Below are 12,577 nucleotides of genomic sequence, written 5' to 3'. Positions count from 1 at the left end.
GCCCTCCGAGAGTCTAGAATGATGATCGAACCATTGGGATCAAACCGATAAAAACCTGGACTGAAGATGAAATATCGTCCTTTGGTCTGAATAATAAAGCATTGAATTCAATTGTAGGATCTCTACATGAATCCGTCTTCACTTTGGTTACCAGAATAAAAGAGGCAAAACGAGTATGGGGAATCCTTGAAACCAGATTTGAGGGTAGCAGTGATATCAAACAGTCAAAGCTCCAGATGGTTCGATCAGAATTCAAAACTCTCAGAATGAGTGAAGAAGAAACTGTATCTAACTTCCATAGTTGTGTTCAAGATTTGATGAACAGAGCATCAATACTTGGGGAACCGTTTATAGATGAAAGAGTCGTCAAGAAGATCCTTCGTTCTCTACCCAAACAATTCAAAATGAAAGTGACTGCAATTAAGGAAAACACAGGCTGGGAGAAGAAGAGTATAGGTGAGCTTATGGGGAATCTTCATATCTATGAACATCAGGTGTTGGCTGATGACGACCCTATATTCAACTGAAAAGGTAAGTCAGTGGCTTTTGTGGCTTTGGCTGATCGAGAATTTGACCCAGATGATATAGATGATGAAGCTTTAGCCTTATTGACAAACAATTTCAAGAAAATTCTAAAAGGTTTTAATCGAAGGAGTCAATGACGGCCTAATAGGACTCAGTCCAAAGGTGGAAACTCTGCATATCAGAAATCAAGACCGTCTTCTTTCACGAAGACCAGTCAGTCCCAGACTGGACGAGCAGGCAATTCAGAACCACATATACAAACACAGTTAAAACTCTGAATAGATCAGTTCACGAAGGGTTTGGACATATACAATCTGAATGTGCAACCTATCTCAAAAGAAAGAAATCTATGTCTGTGTCTACCCTATGTGATGATGAAGAGGAAACAACAGATGACCCATCTGATGAAAATGTTGGAAACTTTTTAGCTTTCTTCACGGCAACAGAGGTTCACTCAGAAGAAGATGAAACTGATGGTGAGTCCTACATATCATCAGATGATTATGATGAGCGACATGTTCAACTAGAGATGGAATTCGCTAAACTAGTTGGTAGTTGGGAACAACTAGTGAAAATCAACAAGAATTTGAATGAAAATCTGAAACATTGAGATGAGCTACTGAAGAAACTTAATACTGATTTATAGTGACGAAAGATGACATTATTGCTTAGATCAGATCTCGAGAGGGAAAGTTGATAAAGGAACTAGAGGATCGGAACAAAACTATCAAGATGATGGGTACCAGTTCAACCTTAGACAAAATTCTGGATTCTTATCGCAATCCTATTGATAAAAAAGGGCTGGGATTTGAAAGTGGACAGTCCTCAATGTCTGCACTTGTTTTTATCAAAGAAGGAACATTCATTGGTAGTTCAGAACTCAGTTATGAAAGGTGCCAATCATCGAGATCAACTCAGTTTTATCAGAAAGGAAGTGTGTCTAGTCTGATCACTGAGGCTACAGTCTCAACAGTCAAAAGCTAAGACTAACTATGTAAAAGTCAAACAATATGCACCAATCTGTCACTATTATCTGACAAAATGGCACACCAGACTTGAATGCTACTTCTTCTACAGAGATCAAAGGAAGGAAAATATCGGAACATATCTATCACTCCTTTCACAAGACAAGTTTGTGTCAGAAAATTAGAAGTAATCTGCTATCCCACAATAGTACTGACTGCCACTATGACTGAAGCAAGATGGTATTTCGAAAGTGGCTGTTCGAGATATATGACTAGGAACGCTAAGTATCTTATGTGTGTACAACCAAGTAGTGGATCAGTGATTTTTGGGGACGGACAAAAGAGAAAGATAGTTGGTAAAGGTATTATAAATGTGTCGGGATTGCCACATCTGGACGAAGTTTACTTGGTCAGTGGCCTGAGAGCAAGCCTTATTAGTATCAGTCAGCTGTGTGATCAGAATTGGAATGTGTGTTTCAATCGAGACTGCTGTAGTGTCCGTGATAAGGCAGATGGAGTTGTAAGGGGAGGAACTCGTTCATCTAACAATTGATATGTCTTAACCAATGATACAACCTATTTTATGTCTAAAGCAGACGATTCAAACTTCAGAGATATGGACAAAGTGATCAAACTTGATGTTGTTTGAGGGATACCGAAACTTAAAATAGAACAGGAAGGAGTTTGTGGTGCATGTGCTATTGGAAAACAAATCAGGGCTCCCCACAAAGCAGTAAAAATAATTACTACTGAGAGATGTCTAGAACTGGTCCATATAGACCTTATGTGTGACACCCCGTAAATCCAAATTCTATTTAAGGATTAATTAAGTAATTAATCCAAGCTTAATTGATAGTTTAATCCTAAAATCATGAAAATTCAATAGTCGTGGACTAGTAATGGACTAGTCAACCCAAGTCAATGAGTTGTACTCTAAGCTTTGTGAATTGTTCCCTTGTCTCCTTACACTTTTTCCACTTTAGTAAGGGTAAAGAAGACTTCTCACCTTATGATTGTGTTCCAAGCTAACCTAGAGTCATCTCTCATTCTTTTCCCAAACACCCTAAAAAGAAAAACTCCACAATCTCTCTAGAAATTAGCTAACTTCTTCTTCAAGCCAAGTTTGGGCATTTCCAGATTCTTCAAGTTGGTCTCCAAGATTCAACCTTTCTTAATCTTGAGCATATAGGAGGGTTAGATCTTTGGTCCTTTAGTGTTTTTAGTACCTTTTAAGGTGTCTTTTTCTAAAGATAGAATCTTTGTTGTCTTTTGGTGTGTTTGTGAAGTAGAAGTTGAAGGAGAGCCTTGTTAGACGCTTGTAAAGGTGTGATAAGTGAAGGTTTAGGCTACAAGAGGTAACCCATGCTTTACAAAATCTATTTTCCTACCTATATGATGATTTATTGACTTCTACTTGTGATTTTTGCTATGAAATGTGAGATTTGATGCATTGTGATGTGAGAATGCATATCTAGAGCTTGTTATTAGGGCTGTTGTATGCCATTGCTTGGCTATTTCTTTGATTCAATCATGTTGTTGTATTTTGTGAGATTTTGGGTGTTTTGGACTTGAATTTGGACTTGGTGTTGAAAATCCCCGAAGGGATTAATTGTGGTACAGAAGTGTACCCGCGGGTGGAACGGCGGGTACTGCACCACCCGCGGGGTACAAGTTGTTTGGGCAAAGGTTCCCACGGGCAGAACCACGGGTGGGGGTCCACTCGTGGCGCCACCCGCGGGGTACAATGTTGTGATGTTTGGGGATTTGTTCCCCTTGATTCTTTTGACCCGGTAATTGATGTTTTGACTTCCCAATGTTCTTTTGTTGGGCTATTTGAGTGTCTACTTGATGTTTCGTATGTCTAGAACCGTATGTTAGGAATCCATGTAGGATTTGGTATCTTGAATCGTGCTAAGTGTTTAACTTTGTGATTCGTTGAACCATGATGAGTCTTGTATGTTCTTCGGAACTAAGTTTGGTTTACCAGTTTGATGAGCATGCTTGTTTGATGTTGAAATGCTAGCGTGTGTGGTTTGTTCTTTCCTATTGTGGGTAGCAACTTGTGTTGACTATCGTTGGTGTTGGATTGTAGTCCTTCGTTGATTGAGTATGGTTTCATATCTTTGTTGTGATCCATTGATTGATTCCTATAATTAATGTGTGTGTTGGTTGTACTTGGATTGCATGAATAATGGTATGGGACATTAATCACCAAGGTACAGATGTGGTCCTCGTGGTGGCCATGAATTGAGTTTGGTGGTTTGTTATCATGAGTATAGCTCACAAGGTTTGGCGGTTTTGTGTTATGATCTTGCAATGTACCCTCGTGTATTGTGCGTTTGGCGGTTTTGTTTGGCGGTTGTTGGAGGGGGAACGACGGTTCCCTGAGGCAAAAGGTTGGACTTGGAAGTATAAGGTGGCACTCGGAGGGAAAGGTTGGAACCGTAATATGGCCGGGGGTAGTTATAAGGTTGGAACAGGGCATAAGGTTGGAACTATGATCTTGTGACATGAAGTGTCACTGTGGCTTGTAGTTGCCAATGTTTTCTTCTTTGTGATCAGTAGATTACATCTTGGGCTGTGTTGAGTTGTACTGTTGTTGTTCTTGTCTTGATGTTGTCTTGGGATGTTGATTTCCCTTGTTCTTTTAAGAGTGAAATAGAGTCTTTGCAGTTGACTTCTCTCTTTACGGTTTTGAACTGATATATACTGTATTCCATTTCGAAAATGATTTTGTATTATACTAACTATATATGCTATTGAACGCGTATTAATGGGCTACCAGCAATATTCGCTGACCGCGCGTTGTCCTCTTTCTTTGAGTGCTTTACAGGATATTCGTGGATAGTTTAGATTCCCTGGACAGTTTAGTTTATGTTTTGGCCTGTGTGCCACTGATGTTGAACATACTAGACGAATGGTTTTAGATTTTGCCTGTGCGTTCACGTTGGAGTGAACGTGGCATAACACTCCTTGGTTTTCCTATTTTATGTTTAGACTTCCGTTGTGTTTATGTTTAGACTTCCGTTGTGAAAGTTGGTATCAGAGCCTAGGTTTGAGCCTAGGATGCTAGAGTATAGACTTTTAAGAAGTTAGGTGTGGTTTTGAGACCCTAAGGCAACCTTAAGTATCTAAGTGTTTTGGACTTAGGACTCTTAGGACACGCGGTGAGCTGTGTGTTGTTTATAGTTTGCTTGCTTGCTTGTTGTTTTGTTTCGTAACCACGTTGTTGTTTTAGAAGCTTTGCCATGGCACCTCCTCGTCAACGTGCTCGCACACCGGAGACTCCAACGAATGAACAGCTAGCCCAGAATCTGCAACTCCTCACGTAGACCATGCAGACCCTCAGCGAAGCGTTGTTGCACAACAACCATCCTGCTCCGCCACCACAGCCTACCGGGCATAGAGATGTTGGACGCCTTGTATCGGGCCATAGACCACTGATGTTTGCAAGTGAGGAAGACCCTGTCGTGCTCGAGGAGTGGGTGTGAACCTTTGACAAGATCTTCTCGGTCGTTGGGTGCCCCGAGGAGCGTCGAGTGGAGTGAGCATTGTTCTACTTCAGTCATGAAGTTGACTTGTGGTGGGTGCATGAGGGACCCGCTTGCCTTGAGGTGCCCGACTTCGACTGGACAGCCTTGAAGGACCGGATGCGAGAGCGGTTCTACCCGGCACATGTTCGAGCTGCGTTGTATGAGGATTTTCTACACCTCCAGCAGGGTTCATCCACGGTGGTTTAGTACCACAAGAGGTTTCTAGATCTCGCTCATTTCACTAGGATGCTTGTCCCCACCGAGCTCGCGAAAGTTGAGAACTTCGTGGCTGGACTCAACTACGAGGCTCGCAAGGCTTTAACCGTGAGAAAGCCGAGGACTTTGAAAGAGGCTTACTTGAGTGCTGCGGACTTATACCGGGTCCAACAGTTGCAACGCGGATCTTTTGAGCTTGCTAGGAAGAGGAACGAGAGTGGTGGATCTTCCAACTTCAAGAAACAAGGACCGGACTTCCGAGCCAAGACCGCACCGTCCCCACTCATGTATCAAATCGAGTAGGGTCCGATGATCAAGCTAAGACGTTTAGATGCAGAAACTGTGGAAAGGAGCATGTGGGAAAGGACTGCCAAGTGAATTCTTTGCTGTGCTTCAAGTGGAGAGAGAGGTCACAAGGCTGTCGTATTGTAACACCCCGTGTTACGACCCCTAAAACCAATTAAATCGTTTAATCAATTGCCCAAAGACAGGATTGAATTACAATAATTAATTTAGAAGAGGCCCACCATAGTCCGTGGGTCCCCACCCCTAAAACCTAACCCTAGCCCAAAAAGGAATAGAATTAGCAAGCCCATTATACTAGACCATAATTAGGACTCCTAAGAATATAAATAGGGGTCATAAGAGGCACCTAAAACCCCCACCACAATAATCTCTCACCACCCAAAGAGTTCCAAGAATTCCCTTAGAAGAAATAAAGAAAGCAAGAAAGCTTAAAGAAAGACTCTTCATAGCCAAGGAATTAATTAAGGCTAAGAGGTAACCCATGTCTCAACAAAACCTATTTTCATAGCTATGTTTCCCCTCTTAGGGTTTCCCCCATATTCTTGTGCAATTAATGATTCGTTATAATGATCTTGATAATTGGTGATCTTGATGTTCTTGAGAGGATCTTGATGATTAAATGGTGTTCTTGATGTTATTGATGATTATGTAATGTTCTTGATGATTATATGATGATCTTGATGCTTATGTGCGTTTCCTACCGAATCTCGATATTAAAAGATGAATCGTGTTCTTGTTGATTTAAAAGTGATTAGAATCCTAGGTTGTATTGTGGAATTCGTACGGTATTGATCTTGATATATTGGGTGGGAATTCGCATGTTTTGGGGATTGATTATGTTAGAAAAGCATGATAGGTTATGTGCCGTATGTTTCTTGATTTCGATCTGTTAATTGTCTACGTGTTGTTGTCGGTTGCGTTTGAAAGTGTCTAAGCATGGTTTCGGGTTCCACAAAGGTTCCCGGGGCGTTTTTGGTGAAAAACAGTCAGTGGGGGGTAGGTGGGGGTAGGGGACCCGCCACTTACCCGCGGCCAAAAAGTGGCAACTCCGGCAGCCGGCAGCCGACGGGCGGGCAGCTGCCCACCGGGCACCCGCTGCCCGGAACAGTGATACCGGCGGGCAGCCGGCGAGTGAACCCCCACCCACCGGCTACCCGCTGGAAATTCCCACACTTTGGGACCCTGGCTTCCCCGTTTGAAGTTCCCCTAACCCCCGTGGCATCCCAACGGACCCCTCCTATCGTGCCTATGTCTAGTTTGATGTTCGGATACCGTTCGTAGGTGGAATGAGTCTTGTATATTGCATACTAGTTGAATTGGTACTCCGTTGACCTAGGTATAAGAAGTATGAACCCCTTAGGAAGTATTCTTAGTTGTGGATGACCACGCATAGGTTTCGTTATACGTTTCCCCTTTCCCAATGTGTTAATGTAGGTTGCATGTGTTTGCTATGTGTTATGTGTGCATGTTACCCCGATTTAGTTGAGATCAATCGGGCTATACGGGCAGTCGGATGGCTGAGAACCATACCCGCTGTTAACCATGCTGGTAAAGACCGGTCAGGTATATAAATATTATATAGGACTAAGGTCCACTATACGGGCAGTTGAATGGGTTGAGAACCATCCCAACTGTTAACCAGGCTGGTAGAGACCGATCAGGTATATAAATATTATATAGGACAGAGGTCCACTATACGGGCAGTTGAATGGGTTGAGAACCATCCCAACTGTTAACTAGGCTGGTAAAGACCGGTCAGGTATATAAATATTATATAGAACTGCGGTTCATCGGTCGGTTGCGATTGACCCCTCCGTGCTGTGAGACGGGGCAGGGTGCTGCGGGGCCGTGTCAGAGCTATATGCGCTGACCCTCATGTATGGGCATGCGATTGGTCCTATGGCGCCAACAAAGTGTGCTATGTGATGAGATGAGAAGAATTGCGGATATGAATGTTATGGAAATGTGACCATAGGGCTCTTGCTAGTAATGCTTAATTGTGATTATTGGTTGTGCTTATCTTTAACTGTTTCCTATGTGAGAATTGTATATGCTTGATTGTGATTGTTGATTTTGCGTACCCCTATTTGTCGAGTCGGTTCCTTGATTTGAAAGCTAAAGTCTCTTAGGGTATATCTTCATGCTTCGAAATGACTTTTCGTATATCTATGTATTTATCTATATGTATTGTATTTCAACGCGTTGGAGTGGGTTACCAGCATCTCTCGCTGAACAGATATATTTGGCTTTCAGGCACAGAAGAATAAGTCACAGGATCGCACTAGGGCTTGGAGCATAGAAGTAGATAGTTCCCTTTCGGCCTGCGTGCCACGTTATGCATTTGCTTTAGTAAGAATATTAGTAGTTGGCCTGTGCACCTGAGTTCTCTAGCTCAGGTGTGGCATAGCACCCCGTACTCTGTATGTTACGTTTCTGGGAATTAATGAGACTTCGCCTTTATCTTATAAGTTTTAAATGTCTTGAAAATCTGGGGTGTTACACGTATGCCCTCAGCAAGCTAATCAATGGGCGTTGCCGCCTAGTTCGGGACCCGGGGGAGCATCGGGAGGGAGTTCAAAATCTGGGGTGTTACACGTATGCCCTCAGCAAGCTAATCAATGGGCATTGCCACCTAGATCGGGACCCGGGGGAGCATCGGGAGGGAGTTCAAGCCGAGGAGCTGCTCGAGCTAAACCTACGGGTCATGTGTTTGTGATGGGACGATCTCAGGCTGAATCGGAGGGGTTGGTTGAGGACGAGATGGCAGGTAACCCTTTTTCCAAAGCATATCCGTATCATGAGAATGTATCTTGTTCCTTGTTTCCTTCCTGGGTAATTCTTTTGGCGGAGGGGTTGGTTGAGGACGAGATGGCAGGTAACCCTTTTTCCAAAGCATATCCGTATCATGAGAATGTATCTTGTTCCTTGTTTCCTTCCTGTGTAATTCTTTTGGTTTTAACTGAGAGTCTTTCATGGAGTTAATTGTTTATCTCTAAAATGGGATAGAAATTCCTTCTTGTGTAGCCTGAAAAGACCAAGGAAATTTTAAATTGTAGCTACCAAGTTTTGAACCCAAGTGTGCAAGTTACAAATCCAACCCATGAACCACTTGAACTAGTTATATTTCTTGGACTTTACGCCATTTAAATTCCACTTAACCCAAAATTTCTCACTTTACCCAAAAATCCCCAAATTATATCTTCTCTTTCCCAAAATTTTCCCCAATTCACCAAACCCTTCCCCTCTCCCTCTCTTCGACCCGTGTACCACCCGAACCCCCCCCCCCCCTCACCCGCCTGCCTCCTTCTTCCCGTCGCTGCCTGCCCGTCGCCATCGGAGTACCGCCGACGCCACCTGCCGCCATCGTTGACGCTCGAAGCTGCCGCCGTCGAGAGCTGCTGCCTGATCGCCGAGAAGCTGAGAGAGAAGAGAAGGAGAAGAAATAAAAAGAGGAAAAAAGCATTGGGTCTTTGTAACACCCCATAAAAACGTGCAATAAAAAACCTTAAAACATGCAGATAACGGAACTAAACAATAAACACAGCGAAAGACTGAACGATAGATAGATAGATCAAATCTGAAACACGGGGTGCTATGCCACGTTCACCATAAAGATGAATGCACAGGCAACATCTGCAATGTTTACATCTAATCCCATAGTCACAAAGTTCTACATCTACACTGGCTCACAGGCCACAAAACGAGAGAGGAAAGCTATACTAGCAAGTACTAGACCGCGCACTCGCCTAGACATCACCTGAAAGAGCACAATAAACCATGGGACGACGCCCGGTCAGTGAATAATGTTGGTAAGCCACCAATACTTGTGAAATAACATACATAAGTAAGATATAAGTTGTAAAGCCATTTTCAAAACGGAATACATATATATAAGTGAAAAACCAAGAATAATAGTCAACACAAGACTCAACACTCTCAACAATAACACGGGAACACATCCCAACACCACGAAGAACAACACGACTCACAAGAAGTCTCAAGGTATGATATATCATCACACCATAGATCAAAACCCGACATGCACAACACAAAGGAATGGGACACACCCAACGGCAACACATGCCAAGGCAACACATGTCTTTATGACTACACACGTCACAAGAGAAGAACTCACAACAACGGCTACAGAAGCCCTCGTGACATCACCCATCACGAGTTGATATGCCTTGCTTATACCCGGTTCCAACCTTATGGCTACCCCCAACCATATTTCTTCTTCCAACCATTACCTCCAGGACCCCTGTACAACCAAGTCCAACCTTTTCCCTCCGAGGACCGTTGTCCCCATCCGCCAACTACAGCTAACGAGACCACAAATTTAATAGTACACGAGGGTACCGTACACACACATGGCAACATATGCCCTGGATAACACATGTTATCCCAGAAATAAACACGTGAACCTTACACGAAGGCCACAAACTCCATAATCACGTCACGACCACCACGAGGACCGCTGCAATACCTTGGTGACTAGTGTCCCATACCACTAATCGTGCAATCCAGGTAAAGCCACAAACGCATCACACCTCAACATGAGTCAATCAACGGATCACAACGAAGATATGAAACATACTCAATCAAGGAATGGAACACAGTCCAACAACAACAACGATGAATAACACAAGTTATCATCAACCAATCGGAAGGTACAAACAACACCCACGCTAGCATTTAAACATCAAACTAGCATGCTCATCAAACGGGTAAACCAAACGTCGTTCCGAAGAACACACAAGACTCATCACGGTTCAACGAAACACAATGTTGAACACTTATCACGATTCAAGACACCAAAAGCCTACATGGATACCTACCACATAGTTCTAGACATAAGAAACATCAAGAAGACACTCAAATAGTTCCACAAAAGAACATCGGGAAGTCAAAAGACCAAATACCGAGTCAAAAGAATCACGGGGAACAAATCCCTAACAACTTCACCACACGTACCCGCGGGTAGGCCCACGGGTAGACCTCTACCCATGGTTCTGCCCGCAGGTATAGGCTGCCCAACCTGTGTACCCCGCGGGTGGGCGACGGGTTAGACCCCTACCCGCCGTTCCGCCCGCGGGTACATCCCTGTACCACAAATAATCCCTTCGGGGATTTTCAACTCCAAGCCCAAATTTAGGTCCAAAACATACCAAATCTCACCCAATACAACAAAATGACTTGAATCATAAGAAATGCAAGCAATGGCACAAATGAACCCTAAACACAAGCTCTAGATATTCATTTTCACAAGACAATGCATAAACACTCACATTTCGTAGCAAAATCACATGTTGAATCCAAGAAATCACATATAGGTAAGCAAAATAGATTTTGTAGAGCATGGGTTACCTCTTGAAGACTAAAAACCTTCACTTTACACTTTAATAAGCCCCTCACAAGGCTCACCTTCCAAACCCACTTCAAGAACAAACCAAAAGATTATAAAGATCCTACCTTAGCTTTAAGAAAAGACACCTAAGATGAAACCAAAAACACAAGATGAACTTAGATCTTACCCTTCTAGATGCCCAAATATGTGAAAGGTTGAATCTTGGAAGAAACTCTTGAAGTTTTGGCAAGGCTCCAACTTGGCTTGGAAGAAAAGCTACCCACCTTTTTTTAGAGAGAAGGTGGAGCTAGATTTTTAGAAAGTGTAAGGAAAGAATGAAGATGGTCTACTAGCTTAGGTTACAATACTAACACCAAGTGAAAGGTTAAGAATACCCTTACTAATATTAGGAAGTGTAAGGAACAAGGGAACTCCTTACAAAGCTCAAGGTACAACTTTGACTTTGGGGTTGACTAGTCAATTACTAGTCCCCAAGTATTGAATTTTCAGGATTTTAGGAATTAATCCACGAATTGATATAGGATTAATTACTCAATTAATCCCTTAATTGAATTTGGATTTCGGGGTGTCACATCCTATCCCCCTTCAAAGAAGCTTTGTCCCCGAAGCTTGGGTACGACGAATTAAAAACAAATGGCGAGAAGAAGCAACCATGTGACAAGAGAGTCAAGAATAAACTCTCTTGGTAAAATCCAAAAGATTCCATAAGAATTCAAAACAAGAAAGAAGGTATTTCAATCAAGGATTGGCAAAAGATAAACAAACGGATAAATTGAGCACCACGAACTCTAGTCTCATCTCAAACACCGACTCCTAGCCAACAACTAGGAACTAGACAACCAACACAAAACACCAACTACGAAGCTAACTAACCAACAAAACAATAAACAAAAACAAGCATATAAAACAACCAACAAACAACCAACAAATGGTAACAACGACTAAGAAGATAACAACAACTAAGGAAGGGCGAGCAAGATCACCACCACACCGAGCTAGAACGACTCGCTCTCTGAATCAACGGTGCTCTCCTCGGTCTCTTCGTCTGCTCGGACTGACCTCAAGCTGGTCCAACCTCTGGTTAACTGCGACGAACGACGTCTTCATAAAAGCGAAGCAACTAAACCAACTACCCAAACTACAAGCTAACAAGCACGACAAACAAAAGAGAACGACTAAACGCACAACCGAACAAACAACTGCCAAAGAACCTACTAACAAAACAAGTAAGCGACGCAACAAGGTTCCACAATGAAAACAGTCGGCTTGCTAAACGGATGACAAAGCTTAAGAGATGGGTTGCAAACGAGGTTTTTAGCAACAAAGGTGTTCGCCAGTAACCAAAGTTAGAGGAAACAAGGGTTCAAATTAAAGTGGTGAGAAAGATAGGTTTGGTCACAACAAAGTTCAACACCAAAACCGTCGGTTAACAAAACGAGAGACAAAACTCAGAGATAGATTGAGGGTTCACAAAGGTAAGACAAGAAAGAAAGATAAGGTGGTAGATAAAAGATTAACCGGAATGGAAACTAACTTCACTCTGAGCCTAACTCCATCTAAAAACTAGCCAACGATCAACTCAAAACGAGACGACACAGCTAAGGAACAAGCCACAAACAGAAACTGACACCACAAGAACCCTAAGCTAGATCACTCGGGATCAC

General features: G+C 42.8%; 1 protein-coding gene across 1 annotated transcript; it reads left to right on the top strand.

The window, feature by feature from the left end:
- Positions 1 to 1,260: 1,260 nt before the first annotated feature.
- LOC109179520 lies at positions 1,261 to 2,043 on the top strand. Its single transcript, XM_019329029.1, has 2 exons — positions 1,261 to 1,488; positions 1,603 to 2,043. Exons 1-2 carry the CDS (start codon positions 1,261 to 1,263, stop codon positions 2,041 to 2,043), a joined length of 669 nt encoding a protein of 222 aa, XP_019184574.1.
- Positions 2,044 to 12,577: the final 10,534 nt, after the last annotated feature.

This window comes from Ipomoea nil, unplaced genomic scaffold (genome assembly GCF_001879475.1).
Source record: "Ipomoea nil cultivar Tokyo-kokei standard unplaced genomic scaffold, Asagao_1.1 scaffold0926, whole genome shotgun sequence".
NCBI lineage: Eukaryota > Viridiplantae > Streptophyta > Magnoliopsida > Solanales > Convolvulaceae > Ipomoea > Ipomoea nil.
This window is presented reverse-complemented; position numbering and strand designations above follow the sequence as displayed.

Coding starts and splice junctions, on each gene's coding strand:
- LOC109179520 (XM_019329029.1), top strand. CDS start 1,261: ATGGGTACCAGTTCAACCTTAGACAAAATTCTGGATTCTTATCGCAAT. Junction 1,489..1,602: donor GTCTGATCACTGAGGCTACA/GTCTCAACAGTC, acceptor CTTCTTCTACAG/AGATCAAAGGAAGGAAAATA.